At 50.0% G+C, this 22,247-nt stretch overlaps 1 protein-coding gene across 3 annotated transcripts in view; it reads left to right on the top strand.

The window, feature by feature from the left end:
* Positions 1-4,047: 4,047 nt before the first annotated feature.
* IFI35 (interferon induced protein 35) overlaps positions 4,048-22,247 on the top strand; it is a 205,623-nt gene continuing 187,423 nt past the window's right edge. The window contains exon 1 of one of the 3 annotated variants that reach the window (XM_040331390.1): positions 4,048-4,072. In XM_040331390.1, coding sequence (XP_040187324.1) covers positions 4,063-4,072 — 10 coding nt within the window. In that variant the 5' untranslated portion in view covers positions 4,048-4,062. Of the gene's footprint in view, positions 4,073-16,871; positions 16,973-22,247 lie in introns of those variants that run through there. The other 2 variants (XM_040331393.1, XM_040331394.1) reach the window with 2 other exon arrangements.

The following is a 22,247-nucleotide window of genomic DNA, read 5'->3' as shown; positions in this document are numbered from 1 at the left end:
CAGACTGCAGTGTACAACTAAGGCAAGTAACATTGCAAAGCACTGACCAGCATTAAAGATCCATCAGTGTTAAAATCCTGTCAGCTCTCCCCTCAGCAGTCAGAGTTCAACACTTGTAAGAAACTGGAGTGTGTGTCTGCACAGGACACGCAGAGGCTTGCTCCAGATAAGGGTTCGGCAGGAGGGGACACTGACACATGACACCCTGGATGGAAGGAGGAAACATCCTTAGATATCAGGACAGGGTTCATGCTGGGACTTGTAATCCTTCACCCCCCCCCCCCCAAAGTGAAGAACTACAGGTCCCAGCATGAACCCCTCAGAGCTGAAGATGTTTCCTGCATCCCTGCACACATGATAACTCCTCTCACCCAGTCCTGTCCAGCTGTTCAATGTCTCTTCTCTCCCACTACTTGTTTGCCTCTCACTGCAGCAGCCCCCTCCCCCCCCCCCTCCCCTTTCGCTCTCAGCCTTTCATGTTCTGCCACCTTTTCACCTACTAGTCTTGTTACCCCCTCTGTATATCAAGCAATCCTCTCAGTAGTGGCTCATCAGCGACAGTCACAACCTCAGAATCCTGCCAGCATTCCATTCATTGCTCCTTCAAACTGCCAGAAATGTTTTAGTTACTCCACTGCAGCGGTGTAACTACAGGGGGTGCCATTGCAACCCAGCCTCATACTCCAGGGGGTCCATGCAGCTTCCCTCTAAACCTGGATAAGAGGGGCGGCATATAGAGGAACTGATGCCCTCCATGTTCTTCTTGCAGCCACTGAATGCCTGCAGGAGGTAAAGGAGGAAAAGCGGGCATTCAGTGGCTGCAAGAAGAATATGGAGGGCATCAGTTCCTCTATATGCCACCCCTCTTATCCAGTTTCCTTCTGCTGCCCACAGGTCCCTCAACACTCTCCCGGCCCCTCTGTGATCTTCCCCAGTAACTTCTCTGCTCTCTTCCACCTCACCTCCATTCTCCAACCCCCTGCTGTCCCCTGGTCCCACCTGTGCTGTTCATCAGTCCCCCACCTGTGCTGTTCATCAGCCCCCCACCTGTGCTGTTCATCAGCCCCTCACCTGTGCTTTTCATCAGTCCCCCACCTGTGCTGTTCTTCAGTCCCCCACCTGTGCTGTTCTTCAGTCCCCCACCTGTGCTGTTCATCAGTCCCCCACCTGTGCTGTTCATCAGTCCCCCACCTGTGCTGTTCATCAGTCCCCCACCTGTGCTGTTCATCAGCCCCCCCCCTCATGTGCTGTCCTCTGGTCCCACCTGTGCTGTTCTCCAGTCCCCCACCTGTGCTGTTCATCAGTCCCCCACCTGTGCTGTTCATCAGTCCCCCACCTGTGCTGTTCATCAGTCCCCCACCTGTGCTGTTCATCAGTCCCCCACCTGTGCTGTTCATCAGTCCCCCACCTGTGCTGTTCATCAGCCCCCCCCCCCCCTCATGTGCTGTCCTCTGGTCCCACCTGTGCTGTTCTCCAGTCCCTCACCTGTGCTGTTCTTCAGTCCCCCACCTGTGCTGTTCTTCAGTCCCCCACCTGTGCTGTTCTTCAGTCCCCCACCTGTGCTGTTCTTCAGTCCCCCACCTGTGCTGTTCTTCGTCCCCCCCTCCTGTGCTGTTCTTCAGTCCCCCCCACCTGTGCTGTTCATCAGTCCCCCCCCCACCTGTGCTGTTCATCAGTCCCCCACCTCCTGTGCTGTTCTTCAGTCCCCCCCACCTGTGCTGTTCATCAGTCCCTCACCTGTGCTGTTCATCAGTCCCCCACCTGTGCTGTTCTTCAGTCCCCCACATGTGCTGTTCATCAGCCCCCCCACCTGTGCTGTTCATCAGCCCCCCCACCTGTGCTGTTCTTCAGTCCCCCACCGGTGCTGTTCTTCAGTCCCCCACCTGTGCTGTTCATCAGCCCCCCCCTCCTGTGCTGTTCTTCAGTCCCCCACCTGTGCTGTTCATCAGCCCCCCCCCCTCATGTGCTGTCCTCTGGTCCCTCCTGTGCTGTTCTTCAGTCCCCCACCATGTGCTGTTCTTCAGTCCCCCACCATGTGCTGTTCATCAGCCCCCCCCCCCTCCTGTGCTGTCCTCTGGTCCCACCTGTGCTGTTCTTCAGTCCCCCCCCCCTCCTGTGCTGTCCTCTGGTCCCACCTGTGCTGTTCATCAGCCCCCCCCCCCCTCATGTGCTGTCCTCTGGTCCCACCTGTGCTGTTCTCCAGTCCCCCACCTGTGCTGTTCTTCAGTCCCCCACCTGTGCTGTTCATCAGTCCCCCACCTGTGCTGTTCATCAGTCCCCCACCTGTGCTGTTCATCAGTCCCCCACCTGTGCTGTTCATCAGCCCCCCCCCTCCTGTGCTGTTCTTCAGTCCCCCACCTGTGCTGTTCATCAGCCCCCCCCCCCCTCATGTGCTGTCCTCTGGTCCCTCCTGTGCTGTTCTTCAGTCCCCCACCATGTGCTGTTCTTCAGTCCCCCACCATGTGCTGTTCATCAGCCCCCCCCCCCTCCTGTGCTGTCCTCTGGTCCCACCTGTGCTGTTCTTCAGTCCCCCCCCCTCCTGTGCTGTCCTCTGGTCCCACCTGTGCTGTTCATCAGCCCCCCCCCTCATGTGCTGTCCTCTGGTCCCACCTGCGCTGTTCTCCAGTCCCCCACCTGTGCTGTTCTTCAGTCCCCCACCTGTGCTGTTCATCAGTCCCCCACCTGTGCTGTTCATCAGTCCCCCACCTGTGCTGTTCATCAGTCCCCCACCTGTGCTGTTCTTCAGTCCCCCACCTGTGCTGTTCTTCAGTCCCCCACCTGTGCTGTTCTTCAGTCCCCCACCTGTGCTGTTCTTCAGTCCCCCACCTGTGCTGTTCATCAGCCCCCCACCATGTGCTGTTCAGCAGCCCCCCCCCTCCTGTGCTGTCCTCTGGTCCCACCTGTGCTGTTCTTCAGCCCCCCCTCCTGTGCTGTCCTCTGGTCCCACCTGTGGTTAGGGTTGCCACCTCATCCCTTTAAAACAGAACACATATGAATTACACAGGTTCTGAGGCGAATTAAGGTGGTAATTAGACTCATTTGGTGCCATATCTGCATTAAATTAGCCTCAGAACCTGTGTAATGCATATGTGTTCTGTTTTAAAGGGATGAGGTGGCAACCCTACCTGTGGTGTTCTTCAGTCCCCCCCTCCTGTACTGTTCCTGATTTGAAGGAACTGTCCCTCATTTAGGGCATTGTCCCTCTTTCCTCCTTGTTTGTCCCTCAAGGAGCCAATATAAAAGAATAGTAGTGGTAAAAAAGCACCTGTGGGTTTAACCAGTTTTTTTTTTTTTTTGTTTATAATTCTCCTACATATTTTTGCTAATAGGTGTCCCTCATTCCCATCTCAGAAAGTTGGGAGGTATGCCTCTATCCATCCCATGGTCCCCCTGTCCATCCCACGGTCCCCCTGTCCATCCCACTGCCCCTCTGACTACTCTGTGCCCCACCCCCGACCACTCAGTTGTTCTTCTTGATGCCTAGGGCCCACTTTTGATCTTGCGCATGGGCCGCTGATTTCATACGCCCCTGCCCCAAAAATCTGCAAAAAAAATGGGGGGGGGGGGTGTCCCTGAATGGCAGTTTGGAAATGTGGTCACCCTAGCTGTAATACTTGCATGGGCTACAAAAAAATGGCCGCTGAGCGGGATGCTAGAGGCCCCAGTTTCATGGGGAGATGCTTCTGGAGGATAGCCGTTCTAAGCGCCCTTCTTGGGGCGCACCACGCAGGGTGCTGAGCGGCCGGGAGATGCGGTACAGCCCCCCCTTGGGCGCCATGTGAGCAACACCTCCAGCGCTGGGCGGCTTCAAGAAAATGGCCGCCATAGTGCATATAGACCCCAGAAGTATGGCCGCGGAGCTCTAAGTAGAGGCCAAGTGGCTACAAGAAAATGGCCACCGTAGTACATATAGACCCCAGAAGTATGGCCACCGAGCTCTGAGTAGAGGCTACAAGAAAATGTCCGAGAGGTATACAAACAATCCAGCATGGTCCAAACACACAGCAGCAGAATCTCTTATGCAGCTCTCTACATTGAAAGAGGGAAGCAGCAGCTGACAACATGGACATAAGTAAGCAATATCTATGCACTTATACTTTATATTGGTTCTCAAGTGGAGCTCCCCGGGGCAACCCCCACCCCAGCAGTCTAGGGAGGAGGGAAGGGGAAGGAGGGGAGAAGGGAAATATAGGGCCCTTTACTCACCTCTCCAGGGATGCCCAGCTCTGTTTTTTTGCCGAAGCAAGGTAGTAGTACTTACCCTCCTGTGGTTTTTCTGCTGGAGCATCCTGGACAGCAGGGCCGGTCCGAGGCGGGGTGCACGGGGTGCACTGCACCCAGGCGCCACAGGGGAGGGGGCGCCAAAGGAGCACCGTTGGTCCCGAGTGTGTTGCCAACGAGTGTGCTGCTGCAGCGCCGCTGGTGGTATATAGCGCTGCTGTGCGGCGCGCCAATCGTTGTGTCGTGCTAGGTAAGTCACGAGCGCATGTCAGTGAGGGCGCCGTGACCCGCCCGCAGCAGTGGATACATCTCCCCGGCGGTATTCCACGAAGGGAAGAGGAGGTGAGTTAAGTCCGCCCCACCTCCTCCCCATGTACCCCCTTGTGCCCGCCCACAACCCCTTGTGCAGCCAATCTGTGCCTGGGAAGGGGTGTGGGCGGGAGATTTCAAAGCAGCCAGCGACACTGATGTGATGTCGCTGGACATGTCTCCTGCAGGCTCCAGCATCAGCAGGAGGACGAGTGGGAGGCGCGCCGCGCAAGCTGCCAGGGAGCTGCTGCAAGAAGCAGCAGAGCACCTCCCGGGGCCGGAACAAGAAGGTACTTGGCATCAGACACGAAGTTCACGAACACAGACCTATCTTCCTATCCCTCTCTCTCCCAGCCATCCTCTCTCTCTCTTAGCCTCACCTCTCTCTCTCAGCCCCACATCTCTCTCAAATCCACCTTCTGACCACTACCCTTTCTTAGCCCCCCTCTCTCTCAGCCCCCCTCTTTGTCCACTACCCTCTCTCTTTCTCAGCCTCATCTCTCTCAGCCTCATCTCTCTCTCTCTGCCTCATCTCGCGCTCTCTCTCTGCCTCATCTCGCGCTCTCTCTCTGCCTCATCTCGCGCTCTCTCTCTGCCTCATCTCGCTCTCTCTCTCTCTCTGCCTCATCTCGCGATCTCTCTCTCTCTGCCTCATCTCGCGCTCTCTCTCTGCCTCATCTCGCTCTCTCTCTCTCTGCCTCATCTCGCGATCTCTCTCTCTCTGCCTCATCTCGCGCTCTCTCTCTGCCTCATCTCGCTCTCTCTCTCTCTGCCTCATCTCGCGATCTCTCTCTCTCTGCCTCATCTCGCGATCTCTCTCTCTTTGCCTCATCTCGCTCTCTCTGCCTCATCTCGCTCTCTCTCTCTCTGCCTCATCTCGCGATCTCTCTCTCTCTGCCTCATCTCGCGATCTCTCTCTCTTTGCCTCATCTCGCGATCTCTCTCTCTCTGCCTCATCTCGCGATCTCTCTCTCTTTGCCTCATCTCGCGATCTCTCTCTCTTTGCCTCATCTCGCGATCTCTCTCTCTCTGCCTCATCTCATGCTCTCTCTCTCTCTCTGCCTCATCTCGCGCTCTCTCTCTCTCTCTCTGCCTCATCTCGTGCTCTCTCTCTGCCTCATCTCGTGCTCTCTCTCTGCCTCATCTCGCGCTCTCTCTCTGCCTCATCTTGCGCTCCCTCTCTGCCTCATCTCGCGCTCTCTCTCTGCCTCATCTCGCGCTCTCTCTCTCTGCCTCATCTCTCTCTGCCTCATCTTGCGCTCTCTCTCTCTCTGCCTCATCTCGCGCGCGCTCTCTCTCTCTCTCTGCCTCATCTCGCGCTCTCTCTCTCTCCCTCCCTCCCTCACCTCTGCCTCACCTCTCTCTCTCTGCCTCACCTCTCTCTCTGCCTCACCTCTCTCTCTGCCTCACCTCTCTCTCTCTCTGCCTCACACCTCTCTCCCTCACACCTCTCTCCCTCTCTCCCTGCCTCACCTCTCTCCCTCACCTCTCTCTCTCTCTCTTTCTGCCTCACCTCTCTCTCTCTCTGCCTCACCTCTCTCTCTCTCTGCCTCACCTCTCTCTCTCTCTCTGCCTCACCTCTCTCTCTCTCTCTCTCTCTGCCGCACCTCTCTCTCTCTCTCTCTGCCTCACCTCTCTCTCTCTCTCTGCCTCACCTCTCTCTCTCTCTCTGCCTCACCTCTCTCTCTCTCTCTCTGCCTCACCTCTCTCTCTGCCTCACCTCTCTCTCTCTCTCTCTCTCTCTCTCTCTGCCTCACCTCTCTCTCTCTCTCTCTCTCTGCCTCACCTCTCTCTCTCTCTCTCTGCCTCACCTCTCTCTCTCTCTCTCTCTCTCTGCCTCACCTCTCTCTCTCTCTCTGCCTCACCTCTCTCTCTCTCTCTGCCTCACCTCTCTCTCTCTCTCTCTGCCTCACCTCTCTCTCTCTCTCTCTCTGCCTCACCTCTCTCTCTCTCTCTCTGCCTCACCTCTCTCTCTCTCTGCCTCACCTCTCTCTCTCTCTCTCTCTCTGCCTCACCTCTCTCTCTGCCTCACCTCTCTCTCTCTGCCTCACCTCTCTCTCTCTGCCTCACCTCTCTCTCTCTCTCTCTCTCTGCCTCACCTCTCTCTCTCTGCCTCACCTCTCTCTCTCTGCCTCACTTCTCTCTCTCTCTCTGCCTCACCTCTCTCTCTCTCTCTCTCTCTCTGCCTCACCTCTCTCTGCCTCACCTCTCTCTGCCTCACCTCTCTCTCTGCCTCACCTCTCTCTCTCTCTCTGCCTCACCTCTCTCTCTCTCTCTCTCTCTCTGCCTCACCTCTCTCTCTCTCTCTCTCTGCCTCACCTCTCTCTCTCTCTCTCTCTCTGCCTCACCTCTCTCTCTCTCTCTCTCTGCCTCACCTCTCTCTCTCTCTCTCTCTGCCTCACCTCTCTCTCTCTCTCTCTCTCTCTCTCTCTCTCTCTCTCTCTCTGCCTCACCTCTCTCTCTCTGCCTCACCTCTCTCTGCCTCACCTCTCTCTCTCTCTCTCTCTCTCTCTCTCTGCCTCACCTCTCTCTCAGCTCCACCTCTCTGCAGTGTGTAGAGGGGTATCCAGGGGTGTAATCAGGGTAGTGGTATGTGTGATCAGAGTGGGGGGCACTGGTAGGCTTCATTTGATGGGCACTGGCAGGTTACAATCGGTGAACAATGGGGTGCTCACCAATTTTGTCGGCACTAATAAGACTGCATTTTTTGGGCACTAATAAGGCTGCATTTTTTGGGCACTAATAAGGCTGCATTTTGTGGGCACTGGTAAGGCTACAATTGGTGACCACTGGTAAGGCTGCATTTGGTGGGCACTGGTAAGACTACAATTGGCGGGCACTGGTAAGGCTGCATTTGATGGGCACTGGTGAGGCTGCATTGATCTCTTGTACCATGTCTGCAGTCTCTGACCATCTCCTTTGGGGGCTCTTTATAAACAGACTCTCTAATAGAGGCCCTTTCTGTGTCTATTAGAGAGACCTCCCTCCAGGTCCAATTAGAGTACTCTGCTTCTCTTCCTGTATTTTGTTTATTGTTAAGAGATCATGGGAGGATCCCAGGGTAACGATAACTCCTTAGGGGGAGCATCTCTGTGTTTGAATCATTGCCATAGAAACATTTGTAAAGGGGGAGGAGTTAGTAAGGTGACCACGCCCTTGTAGGGGCGCCAGAAATATTTCTGCACCCAGGCGCATGTGACCCTAGGATCGGCCCTGCTGGACAGTGCATCTTCCGCATGGTAACGGAGATGACTGTCAGCCAGGCTACTGCGACTCGGCCCTGTAGGAGGGTCTTTATGCAAGCCCTGGAGCGTATCGCTCACCGGCCACCCGTAGAGCGACGGGCATGTCGTGGATGACCCAGCGCACAGCTACGGTCGGCATGCGCTCGATGGCCGAAACTGGGAAGAATACAAGGATCTAGGATCCAGCATGTCACCCAGTCGGCAGTTGATCGAAGATCGCAGGAAAAAAAAAAATCCAGAATCTTGAACTAACAGCCTTCAAGAAAAGCAGAAAAAAACTGATCTGCGAGATGCAGAGAGAGGGGTTATACCCAGAGGGCCCGCCCCCTGGGTGGGGCTATAGGGTGTGTATGATAAGTTAATCTTTTATATACGTTTCTGCCTAGTCAACTCCTAAAGGAAGGCTAATTCCCACTAAGTCAAGATTAAGGCTGTCTCCGTCCATGAACGAAAGAGAAATGTAATTTGCGTACAGTATGGCATGACCGTGCAATTGGCAGTAAAAGTAGCTCAGTGCTGAATAGCAAAAAATGCCCTGGTCATGAAGAGGCTAAAACCTTTTGGAGGTCAAGGGGTATACCAGGCATTCACATCGCTGTCGCTGTTTAAATGACAAATTGCGCAGTCATGCTACACTGTACCTAAACAGAATTTTTTTAATTTTGTTCCCACAAATATAGCTTAGTTTTGGTGGTATTTGATCATCTCTGCGGTTTTTATTTTTTGCAAAAAAAAAAAAAAAAGACTGAAAATTAAAAAAAAAATGTTTCCTTTTGTTTCTGTTATAAAATGTTGTAAATAAGTATGGTTTTCTCCTTCACTAATTGGTGCCGCCTTATCAGTGCCGCCCTATGGAGGTGACACTGATGGGCGGCACTGATGGGCACTGGTAGGCGGCACTGATATGCAGCACTGATGGGCATTGATAGGCAGCACTGATGGGCACTTATGAGTGGCACTGATAGGCAGCACTGCTGGGCACTTATACGTGGCACTGATAGGCATCACTGATGGCACTGGCAGTCATTGGGGATGGGCACTGATTGGTGGCTGCCTGGGCACTGATTGGCATTTGCCTGGTGGTCTAGTGTGATGGCCATCCCTGGTGGTCCTGGCGGCACCCTGGGCAGGAATCCGAGGGGGGGCTGCGGCTGCGCTGAAAAACCATCAGCACATACCCCCGTCAGGAGAGCAGCCGATCGGCTCTCTTCTACTCACGTCTGTCAGACGCGAGTGAGGAAAAGACGATCAACGGCTCTTCCTGTTTACAATCGTGATCAGCCGTGATTGGACACGGCTGATCACGTGGTAAAGAGCTTTCGTCAGAGGCTCTTTACCCAGATCGGTGTAGCGATGTGTCAGACTGACACCCCACACCACCGATCACCACGATGTGCACCCCCATGGCCGCGGTGGCTGTTATCCTGCTGGACGTCATAAGACAGGCGGGAAGTGGTTAAATGACCACATTTTTACAGCCTCTGACCATCTCCATTGTCTGCAGTTTTTAATAGCTTTTAGTAGCATTACTTTTGGCCCATTGGCGATATCAAGGGCCACAACAAGATTTTTTATTTTTTTTGCTAATAGAAAAACTTACATGTTCATCCCCAACTACAGGTATGTGGGTATCCAGATATATGGAGGAGACCTATGGAGTACTGCCAGAGACGCTACTATGCTTGTGCTCCATTTTAGCACTACAACCTTAAGCCCCATACACACTATTAGATTTTCTGCAGATTTTTGTTCTCAGATTTACCATAAACATGTAGTGCAAGGGCCTGCCTGATTGCATACAAATTTAAACTCTTAAAGCAGAGTTCCACCCTATTTTACAACTTGTTTGCATTCGTTTTTACACTGCCCCCTTAAATGCATTTGGGATGTTTTTTTTTTGTCTTTTAAAAACTCACGTTTTTATCCCTGAGTGTCTTATTCCCCCGCCGCGGCGGAATGGCCTCCCCACCGCATCTAGCGCTGCTATGCCTCCTGGGAGATGTGTGTCATCAATCCCAGGAGGCTGGGCTGAACATCGCAGCCGTGGTTGAACATCTCGGGGGGCGGGAGGGAGGGAGGGCAGTGCCGCCCATAGAGGTGGTGTCCTTCCTCTTCTCCCTCTCTAACTCCTCCCCCATCCTAGCACCGCCCCCCTCCACCACCCGCCCACCATCTGTCTCCGGTGCACGGAGATACAGATCATCAGGCAGGCAGACAGAGCGGATCTCTGTCTGATTTGTCTGTATGTGTGAACACAGCTCCTAGTACAGCCCTGCCTCCCTGTACATAGAAACATCACTCTGCACTGTGTGTTACAATTCTAGTGCAGGGAGGCGGGCTGTACTTCAGTGTACTCACATACAGATCTATCAGAGACCGAGATGTGCTCTGTATGCCTGATCATCTGTACCTCCCCCCACTCCGCACTGGGCACTAATAATGTTGTCACCGCACTGATGTCACCGCACTGATGTCACCGCACTAATGTCACCGCACTGATGTCACCGCACTGATGTCACTGCACTGATGGGCACTAATAATGTTGTCACCGCACTGATATAAGGCACTGGTGCCACTGCACAGATAATGAACTGGTGTCACCGCACTAATGGGCACTGATAATCTGCACTGGTGTACCCTGACATTTGGGTCTGGTTGTGGTTCTGGGGCCGATGCGGGGGGCCGGGGCCGATGTGGGGAGCTGTGCCGGGGCCAATGTGGGGAGCTGTGCCGGGGCCGATGCGGTGGGCTGGGGCCGATGCGGGGTGCTGGGGCCGATGCGGGGTGCTGTGCCGGAGACGATGCGGTGGGCAATGTTATGGTGGCAATGTGCTGTGCTGGGGGAAGAAGGAAGCAGGAGGAACTCAGCACAGGGATGGTGGGAACCCCTCATAATGGGCACAGCGGGGTGTACAGACCCGGGAACTCAGCACAGGGATGGTGGGAACCCCTCATAATGGGCACAGCGGGGTGTACAGACCCGGGAAGTCAGTGCAGGGATGGTGGGAACCCCTCATAATGGGCACAGCGGGTGTACAGACCCGGGAACTCAGCACAGGGATGGTGGGAACCCCTCATAATGGGCACAGCAGGTGTACAGACCCGGGAACTCAGCACAGGGATGGTGGGAACCCCTCATAATGGGCACAGCGGGTGTACAGACCCGGGAACTTAGCACAGGGATGGTGGGAACCCCTCATAATGGGCACAGCGGGTGTACAGACCCGGGAAGTCAGCGCAGGGATGGTGGGAACCCCTCATAATGGGCACAGCGGGTGTACAGACCCGGGAACTCAGCACAGGGATGGTGGGAACCCCTCATAATGGGCACAGCGGGTGTACAGACCCGGCAAGTCAGTGCAGGGATGGTGGGAACCCCTCATAATGGGCACAGCGGGTGTACAGACCTGGGAACTCAGCACAGGGATGGTGGGAACCCCTCATAATGGGCACAGCGGGTGTACAGACCCGGGAACTCAGCACAGGGATGGTGGGAACCCCTCATAATGGGCACAGCGGGTGTACAGACCCGGGAAGTCAGTGCAGGGATGGTGGGAACTCCTCATAATGGGCACAGCGGGTGTACAGACCCAGGAAGTCAGTGCAGGGATGGTGGGAACCCCTCATAATGGGCACAGCGGGTGTACAGACCCGGGAACTCAGCACAGGGATGATGGGAATCCCTCATAATGGGCACAGCGGGTGTACAGACCCGGGAAGTCAGTGCAGGGATGGTGGGAACCCCTCATAATGGGCACAGCGGGTGTACAGACCCGGGAACTCGGCACAGGGATGGAGGGAATCCCTCATAATGGGCACAGCGGGTGTACAGACCCGGGAACTCAGTGCAGGGATGGTGGGAATCCCTCATGAAGGGTTCCCACCATCCCTGTTCTGTGCTGACTTCCTGTGGCTGTACTCCTGCTGTGCTCATTATGAGGGGTTCCCACCATCCCTGTGCTGTGCTGACTTCCTGTGGCTGTACTCCTGCTGTGCTCATTATGAGCGTACGAATCCGAATTGAGTTTCGGGCACAAAATACGAAATAACGGCTAATGGGAAACGGAACTAAACAAAATGAATTTATTGACAGTGCACATGTCTGGTATATGTATACACACCACATATATAACATGAGATATATATCATCTTGTTATGTAGATATATCTGCACAGGAACAAATTATTTCGTATATTTACTGGTTCCTGGAAGGAGGAGGGGAGGAGAGGTTTGCATAGATAAGGGGCGGTAACTTCCTCTGACACTCCCGTTGCTATTGTAACCTGATCTGAAACCATTACACTGCTTGTACAGCACTGAGCATGTGCGAGGCTGAAATCCAGGAAGTCATACAGTCTGGCTTCATGATGCCCACACTTAAGATGGCCCCAGTCAATTTCTGTTTTATAAAGTGTCTAAATGCTGTAACAACCTAACAAAACGGACCTTAGTTTACAGACTAACTGTAGTAGAATATATTAAGCTTGTGTATTACAGGGGTATTTATATTTAAAAAGTTTTTATTTTTAAAATTGTGGTCGGAACTCCGCTTTAAGGCCCGTACACACGATCAGACTTTTTGACAACAAACCTCCAATAGACCTGTTTTTGCAGACAATCCGACCGTGTGTACACTCCATCGGATAAACTTTTGCGCTTTTTCATCGGACAAATGTTCGCTGTGTGAACAGACAAACTTTCCGGCAACAAATGTCCTACGTCGGCTAATCCGATCTTGCGATTGTACTTTGGACTACAGTCCAAAGTACAAACACGTATGCTCAGAACCAATGCTAAAGATCAGACACCAATAGCAGAAGTTGCCCAAAGGGTCGCGGTAAAGAGCAGAAAAAACACGTAGTGCGTCTATTACATCAATACGTTCGTGTTTTTTGACTACCGTGTGTATGCATACCAAGTTCGCGGACAACGCCCTTTGGAGCAAAATCCATGGAAAAGTCAGTTGGAAGTCCGATCGTGTGTACGAGGCTCTAAAGTGGGTGTAAACCCAATTCATGAAATTTGAGCTGGGCACTTATATCTGCAGTATTTTGTTATCTCTCTTCAAAGAGCAAAGTCCCACAGCTCTCTCCTGAACTGTTCCTCTGTAATCTTCCTGATAACTCCTGACAAATCTCTGACACATCAGATAAAAACAGCCTGAAATTTCTGGCAGGGGAGGTTGCTAAAATAGATTAGCAGAGAGCTGGCCCTATTACAAAACACCTCTGAGAGTCTTTGCCTATGATGAGAGGGGGTGTGTGCCTTTCCTCTAATCAGCAATTTTAGCTATCCTGGCTGTATGCCCAGACATCACACACGCTCCTTCAGGACATCGGGCTCCAAGTTGGCACCTCCCCTTTGCGCTTTTCCTTCTCCTATACTAGTCCTGACTCCCGTTGGTGCTGCCTGCTGCACTGGAGTGGCAGTTGGTTTACTTGAGGGGCGCAGACATTTTTACCACCCCCCCAGAAACCCCTCTGAGCAGCTCCATCCTCCTGATGATCCCTGGGCTCAGTGTGCGGTGACAAGTGGCTCTGGAGGTGTGGCTGTCCTGGAAGAAGAGGATCCCCACGCTGCTCTGTCCTCACCTCCAGCATGCCTGAGTTTCACACACATTCCTTATTCCGTCCCGCTCTCCCTGCATGTGTGCTGCGTCTGTGAAAGGGATGTGGGGGTGGGAAGATTAAGGAGCCAAAGGCAACATTGAGAGAAGCCACTGACTGAGAGCCCCCAGGGACCATTCAAGTAAGTGAGCACTGTGACCAGACCCTCCTTCTCCCCCCCTCACTCTCTCCCTGCCCCCTTTCTCATCTCCCCCTTCGCTCTTTCCTTCCCCCTCTTTCTCCCCCCCTTTCCTCCTCCCCCCTCCTTCTCTCCCCCCTAACTCTCTCCCTGCCCCCTCTCCTTATCTCCCCCCTCGCTCTTTCCTTCCCCCTCTTTCTCCCCCCCTTTCCTTCTCTCCTTGCCCCTCCTTCTCCCTCCCCTTACTCTCTCCCTGCCCCCTCTCTCTCCATCCCCCCTCCTTCTCCCCATCCTCTCTCGCTAATCCCTGACCTCTGTCTCTCCCCCTCTCCCTGCCAGCACTGAAAATAGCTTTACCTTAGTCTGTTTATTAAACTCCCATCATCTACCCATAGATGTGATGTATAATAGTATAACAGAATTAATTTATTAACTTAATCCACTTAAAGTGGTATTAAATCCTAAAGCAAACTTTTATTATATTGCAGCTTACCAATTCTTAGATGGATGGCTGCATTTGTTTTCTTTTTAGGTTTTCTTTTTATTTTCACCTGGTGATCCTGCTAGTAAGTCTGTTGTTTTTCAAAAGACTGAGCTGCCTTGGAGACAAACCATTTAACACTGGCAGAGGTGCTTACAATGATCAGTTTCCATTTATTTGTAAAACACCTTTATCCCAAAAGAATTTTTGTTGTTGTTGCTGTGACTGATTATAAAGTGTGAGCCGGAGACTGGCTACAATTTGTTTAGTTTACCTAAATCTGCTAGTACATCTAACACCCCCCCCCCCAACCTCCCTGCCCCTTAGACTGCTGTCCAAAGGTGTCTTTGTTGCTCCTTCATCCAGAGTGGGGTCACTCTAATACAGGAGGTGTGTTACTGACCAGATCACCAGGGTCAAAACAGAAAAAAAAAAAAGTAAAAATAAAATAAAACGAATGCAGCCACCACATCTAAGTATTGGTAAGCTGTAAATTGTATTCCTCTCCATTCACAGCGGATTCGGTGGGACGGCCAGTGGGTGGACCCTGGGGAATGTTTTCTTTCTTTCTTTCTTTCTTTCTTTCTTTCTTTCTCTCTCTTTCTTTCTCTCTCTTTCTTTCTCTCTCTTTCTTTCTCTCTCTTTCTTTCTCTCTCTTTCTTTCTCTCTCTTTCTTTCTCTCTCTTTCTTTCTCTCTCTTTCTTTCTTTCTTTCCCCGCTTTAAATATGAACAAGCAGGGGGGGGGGCATTGGGGGTTGGATGCTGTTTTGCCGGCCGCCGAACATTACATAAAAAAAATCTTTGTACTAGCGGGTGGTGTGGAATGCCGGCCGCCGATGCTGCCGCCGAAGTTTGTATCACAAAAGTTAGTACTTCAAAGGGTGAGGGGAAAAAAACATGGCAGCCATAGCTCAGCTTACCTGTTCCACGGCCTGGCGCACTGAGCTCGAGAGTGCCAACGTCACTTCCTGTTTTTCCAGTGACGTCGGAACTAGCGCAGAGACGGGCGGGTGCACACCGAAAGTGTATGCACCCGCCCGGCCATAATACTACTGTCCATCGCGCCAGAAACAAGGTATATTTTGGCTGCCAATGTAGCGCCTCGTCTGCAATCCCGTGATTGCACAGACGTGGCGCTACTCATACCGCACTGTGCCCGGCCGCGCGGACACAGTGCACCTTTTTTCTATTTTTTTTTCTTAAAGGGACAGGTTTAAATAAATTTTTTTATTTTATTTACTGACTGGGGGAGGGGGGGCGGCGCCCGGGCGCCCCTATGGACGGGCCGCCACTGGTGAAATTAAAAGTAAGTAGTGAGTAGAGGTAAGGGGTATAGAGGGGTGGGAGATGTGGAGTGGGAAAAGGGTAAGGGTAAACATGGAAATATATATCCCCACTGGGTGGGAAATGTAATGTCTTTTTGTTATTAAGTATGTGTAAATTAAAAATAAAATTTAAATATAAAGTTAAAAAAAAGTGTGTCCTATGGGAGTGATAACACGATTGGATATTCCGATAACAATTGTGTGACGAAAGGGTTTAGTCGGATAATCCGAAAGTCTGTATGTTTTATCAGACAATTGTTGTTGGAATTTCCGACAACAAATGTTGGATAGCATGCTCTCAAATTGACCGACAACAAATGTGTTCCGTGGGATTATCCGATCGTGTGTAGTGTCAAAATCAAAAGTACAAACACGCATGCTCCAAACCAATGCTAACCATAAAAAGACAACATTAGCAAAAGTTGCCCAAAGGGTGGCGTTAAAGAGCAGAAAAAACACGTAGTTTCGTGAATGTTGGCTGAACAAGTTCTGCCGTCTGTATGGAGAACAAGTTCACGGCCAACGCCCTTCGGACAAAATTCCACGGATTTGTTCAATGGAAATCCGATCGTGTGTACGAGGCTTTACTCTGGATCAATGTCATGTTGCTAGGCAGAACAGGGAAATGCCTTGTTTACATATGTATCTCCCCGTTCTGTGACATGATCGAGGGCCCCCGGCAGACATCGAGTCCGCGGGACCCACAATTTAAAGGAGACATACAGGTACGCCCATTTTCCCACCGCTGCCATTGTGCTAACATATATCGGCATGCAGCGCTCGGCAAGCAGTTAAAATTTTTTATTTTAGAATCACTTTTTAGGCTTCCTTTATTAAAGTGGAACTTCACCAAAAAGGGGAAGTTACACATTTCTGCTTCCTCCCCACCCTCTTCAACGTTTGGATTTTTTATTTTTTTTGGGGGGGGGGGGGGTCTGGTTTTCACAGGTACCCACTCCCAAGCCCACACGGATCATCTAGGCGATTCAAGAAGATGTTCACCCCCCCCCAGCCTCTTGGGACACATCACAAGACCCAGAAGTCTGTGGGACCATTCACACATTGCAGCATGGCATGCGCATGTGCAGTGGGAAGCCCGCTGTGAAGCCAAAAGGAGTCACAGTCGACTTCCCACAGTTAGCATGTTGGTGCCAAGGACCCGAAGACCAGCAAAGGACTGGCCCGGGTAAGGACATCGCTGTATTTCCGAGCGGGGGGGGGGGGCTGAAGAACTGCTTTAATTTGACCACCTCTGCTATCACAGGTCATAACTAGGGTTACAACCTGCTCAGTGTTTTACCTGCCTGGACAGTAAAAATGATACTATTTATCAGAGACTCTGATTAGAAGGACAGTATACTTTCCAAAGGGGGCAAAAAGCATGACACTTTTGGCCAAAAGTCATCATGGAGATACAGTATTATTTTCACAAGTATCATGGTTTCAACTTTTGGAATGCTTGATCATTCAGAACTTGTTGTTCCACAACAGCTGGAAAAACTGCATTTTCAGAGGCGTCAAACAAAACAGGCAGGCACATGTGATTTACATTGAACAGCTGCCATGTACTTCCTGTATAAGAAATGAAAGTGAAAGCAGCAAACTGCTGAATAACAACGCGAGGCAACTGCTTGTCTAAGAAGAGGTAAGAAGATGTTCTTTATTTGACCTTTAATGAATACGTTTTACATAAAACCTTTATATGTTACCGTTACACAATCAGCGGTGGCGGTTATAGACACGACTGGGTAAGATCAGAACTCAAAGCTCTGATATGTGAAGTTACTTCTACCAAACTCTATTTTTATACTTCGCTGTCTCTTGTCAGTCTTTCACATGTCAGGCAATGCATATATTTATTACAAGGTTTAACATGTTCATTATTTGGTAAATCTACTTACATGGTTTTGAGAGGACACAGCCAGTAATTAATTTTATTTATTTTTTCGAGGTTGCAAACCAGCAAGGAGCTGGAAAGATTCAGTCACCCTTATCTGAAGGGCGTGGACAGGAAACTTGTACTTTGGCCATGTAAACCAAAACAACAGGTTTTCTTTAACCCTCTCCTGACTAAAGATCCTTGATTCCTAGACGCCCAGTCAGCCACAGAACCTGTGTTAATTAATGTGTTCAGTTTTAAAGCGGTTGTAAACCCCCAAAAAATAATTAAAAACCTGCAAGACAAAGGCATAATGAGCTAGTATGACTAGCATACTAGCTCATTATGCATTTACTTACCTTAGATCGAAGCCCCCAAAGCAGTCCTCGTTTCCCCCTCCGGCCGCAGACATCTCTCCAGAAGGTTACTTTCGGGTATCGCCGCTCCGGCCCTGTGATTGGCCAGAGCGGCGAAGACGTCACTCCGCGCAGGAGCCGGCAAAGCTGGCCTTAGCCATTGAGAAAACCGGCATTCTCAGTGCACCTGCGCCATTGTCTACGGCGCGCATGCACCGTAGACAACGGTGTATTCCTTTTGGCAAATATCTCCTAAACTGTGTAGGTTTAGGAGATATTGCAAACACCTACAGGTAAGCCTTAATCTAGGCTCACCTGTAGGTGTAACTTCCCACAGAGGGTTTACAACCACTTTAAAGGGATGAGATGACAACCCTTCATCCAGGCCAAATTTAGCAGCTACAGCATATGTAAGTTAACTTGACAATAATTCTATAACTGATTTGCATACCTAAATTATTTGCTGCCTATAGCATTAGTATGGGTGTTAGACGTGTGTCAATGAGCTTTAGTATGGGTGTTTGAGTGGTGTTTTACAAGTGTTAATGATGAGTTAAAACGCTCCCCAAATGCCCTATGCATGGTTTTGAAGTGTTTGATGAGAGCTAAGGTGCATTAAAACCGCTCCACAAACGCCTATGCCATTACAGGACGTAAACAAATTTTCACGTCCCGCAAATGTGTACCAGAGCGTTTGCGAAGCGTTACCATAGACTTGAATGGGAGGCATTGAAAGGCTTCAAAGGCCTCCTGACTCGACATGAGGCTTCAATTTTGAAGCAAAGCTACACAACGCTAAGGCCAAGTTCAGTGTTATTAAAAGCAGGTGTTTGAGGGGCGTTAAAATGCCCCCCAAAAGGCCTTTGAAAATGATACAATGGACAGCACACAGTGCTGTTCACACTATCAAAACATGAAGCATTAGCGCTGCGTCGTTTTTTTTGGGGGGCACACTCAAAAAAATGCTATACATCTAAGATGGTGCTGCTATAAGACCAAAGACAGTACAAAACAGATTATAGCGCACAAATGCAAAAATGACATTTATCCTGCAAGGCTAGTTAAAAACACCTGAACATATTCAAAAATACGGAGGTTTGGTCACACTATATGGTCATATAGTGCTAAGCCCACTTACTGCGACAAAGTACCCCGAATTAGTGGGTCCTAACCTGTTAATAGAATGAAAGAACCTAGTGTCTCAACCTTGGGAGATAAACTTCTCTATATGGGAGAACTGAAGGGATTCCTCCTATGCACTGGTGGCCACTAATGTGAGGTAATGAAGAGGGGGAGGGGTGCTCCAGCCCAAGAGACCTGGTCAGGGTCTATACAAAATACAAAGACATACTTGGGGGGCACACCCCAAAAAATGCTATACATCTAAGATGGTGCTGCTATAAGACCAAAGACAGTACAAAACAGATTATAGCACACACATGCAAAAATTAAATTTATCCTGCAAGGCTAGTTAAAAACACCTGAACATATTCAAAAATAAGGTTGCAGTAAGTGGGCTTAGCACTATATGGCCATATAGTGTGACCAAACCCCCGTATTTTTTGAATATATTCAGGTGTTTTTAACTAGCCTTGCAGGATAAATGTCATTTTTGCATGTGTGTGCTGTAATCTGTTTGGTACTGTCCTTGGTCTTATAGCAGCATCCCTTCAGTTCTCCCATATAGAGGAGTTTATCTCCCAAGGTTGAGACACTAGGGGCCAGATTCACAGTGAGAGTACGCCGGCGTATCTACTGATACACCGGCGTACTTTCAAATTTGCCGCGTCATATCTTTAGTTTGAATCCTCAAACCAAGATACGACGGCTTCTGACTTCGATCCGACAGGCATACGGCTTCGTACGCCTTCGGATCGTAGGTGCAATACTTTGGCGCCCGCTGGGTGTAGTTTGCGTCGTTTTCCGCGTCGGGTATGCTAATTAGCTTTTTCCGGCGATCCACGAAGGTACGCGCGGCCGTCGCATTCTCTTACGTCGTCGCTAGTCGGCTTTTCCCGGCGTATAGTTAAAGCTGCTATTCTGTGGCATATAGATAGACTTGCCATGTTAAAGTATGGCCGTCGTTCTCCCGCGTCGAATTTTAAATTTTTTTTTTTTTTGCGTAAGTCGTCCGTGAATAGTAAAGGACGTAACGCACGTCGAAGTTCACAAAATTGACGTCGGTGCAACGTCATTTCGCGCAAAGCACGGCGGGAAATTTCAAAACGGAGCATGCACATTTCAATCGGCGCGGGGACGCGCTTCATTTAAATGAATTACGCCCCCTACCCGCCCAATTTGAAATACGCGCCGCGAAATACACTACGCCGCCGTAGCTTATGGCGCAAAATCTTCCTGGATTCGAAATTCCGCCAGGTAAGATACGGCGGCGTAGCGTATCTCTGATACGCTGCGCCAGGGCAAATGTCTGTGAATCTGGCCCTAGGTTCTTTCATTCTATTAACAGGTTAGGACCCACTAATTTGGGGTACTTTGTCACAGTAAGTGGGCTTAGCACTATATGACCATATAGTGTGACCAAACCCCTGTATTATTGAATATGTTCAGGTGTTTTTAACTAGCCTTGCAGGATAAATGTTATTTTTGCATGTGTGTGCTATAATCTGTTTTGTGCTTTAAAATTGAAGCCTCATGTCGAGTAAGGGGGCATTTAAAGCCTTTCAACGCCTCCTTTTCAAGTCTATGGTGATGCTTCACAAATGCTCTGGCAGGTGTTTACGGTTAAAAATAGTTTATTCCCTGTAATGTCACTTCCCATTTCAAAATGAACGCTCATCAAACTCTTTAAAATGGCGCATAGGGCATTTGGGGTGCATGTTCAAGTCATCATTAACGCTTGTAAAAGAATTTCAAAATTTCCCACTATTCACGGTGCAGTATGGAGGTCTAGGGATAAAAGCGGGTACACACTATAAGAAAATAGAGAGAACAGTTGTCCTGGTTTTTCTCGATGTTTCACAGCAAGTCAGAACCAAGGAAGGAAATAATGTACGAAAATTCTCATAAGGACAAAGCCTTTTTTTTGTTTTGTTTATTGTTTCTGATCATGCGCAGTCTTTTGTATCTGTTTTTTCTCTTACAAAAATGGTACACAATAAACTAAATCATTCATTCTGTTCACGTACAACAAAAATGTTGGAGTTTGTTCCTTTGGAAATTTTATTTGAAACTGATGTCGAAAGTTGTGTTCACAATATATGAAAATCGAACGACTGTGCCTCGTACTAAATTTTTCCTCCGATTTTCTCATAGTGTTTACCCCATTAAGCTATTGCCTACATTACATGCTGATTTACCTCTAACGCGCTGTGTTTTTGTGCAATACTGTGTATGTTGTGTTTCTTCATTAAAGGGTTAACCACACTATGGGCTGTGCGCTCTCTATCTTGTTTTTACAGTACCTGTTCCTGTACCTATTGGGCATTTAGAGAGCCTGCATTGACCTGGTGCTACACCTAATTGTCTATCACTGTGGTTGGACATTTTTTAGAATGTATTATTGTGTATAGTGACAGGTTTTAGCTTCGGTGCAGATTAACGAGGTGCAGCCAACTCCTGCTACCCCCTAAGCCAATAGGTAGCTGAAGTATTCTTTTAAGTCCCTTCCTCTTAACTTCACCTGGAATCTCACAAGTCCCAGTCCAGCCATCTAGCTTGCTACATGGGCCGGCTGGGATGACACATTCAACCACTTCAATATTGGGCACTTTCACCCCCTTCCTGCCCAGGCCTATTTTCAGCTTTCTGTGCTGTCACACTTTGCATGACAGTTGTACTGTCATGCAACACTGTACTCCTATGACATTTTTATCATTTTTTTCACGCAAATAGAGCTATCTTTTGGTGGTATTTAATCACTACTGTGTTTTAAATGTTTTGCTAAACAAATAATAAAAGACCCCAAATCTTTAAAACAAAACTTTTTTTTGTTTCTGTTATAAAATTTTACAAATAAGAAATGTTTCTCCTTCACTGATGAGGCAGCACTGATGAAGAGTAGGGATGAGCCCGATGACATTGAGTGTTCGTCAGTTCGTCAAACAATGAACATTATGCAGTGTTTGCAGGGCCTGGTATGGATTTTGGGGGAACCCCCACGCATTTCTATTTTTTTTTTGGTGTGGGGTTCCCCTTAATATTCATACCAGGCCTGAAGGGTCTGGTAATAGACTAGGGCAGGTGTCTGCAACCCGCGGCTCCGGAGCCGCATGCGGCTCTTTTGAACCTTTGCCGCGGCTCCGGGGCACCTTTTGAGGGTAACGAGTAATCTACCTGATTACTCTTACCCTCGCGGTAACGCCGTTCCCATTACTTGGGCGGCATTACCGCAATTACATCTACCGCGTGGCGTGCGGGGGGGGCAGGTGGCCACAGGCATCATGTGTGGATTGGAAGTGTCTGGGACGGGGGGGGGGGGGGCAGCAGCCTAGTTTAGGGCTGGGGCCAACCTGGGCATGTGGAGGTGGAATCTTATCTGATATTGTACAGTATTGCATTTGCTGGGCATGTGGAGGTGGAATCTTATCTGATATTGTACAGTATTGCATTTGCTGGGCATGTGGAGGTGGAATCTTATCTGATATTGTACAGTATTGCATTTGCTGGGCATGTGGAGGTGGAATCTGACTGCACGATCCTGTATATAGCATTAAGGTAAGAAACAA

This window comes from Rana temporaria, chromosome 12, assembly GCF_905171775.1.
Source record: "Rana temporaria chromosome 12, aRanTem1.1, whole genome shotgun sequence".
Lineage (NCBI taxonomy): Eukaryota > Metazoa > Chordata > Amphibia > Anura > Ranidae > Rana > Rana temporaria.
This window is presented reverse-complemented; position numbering and strand designations above follow the sequence as displayed.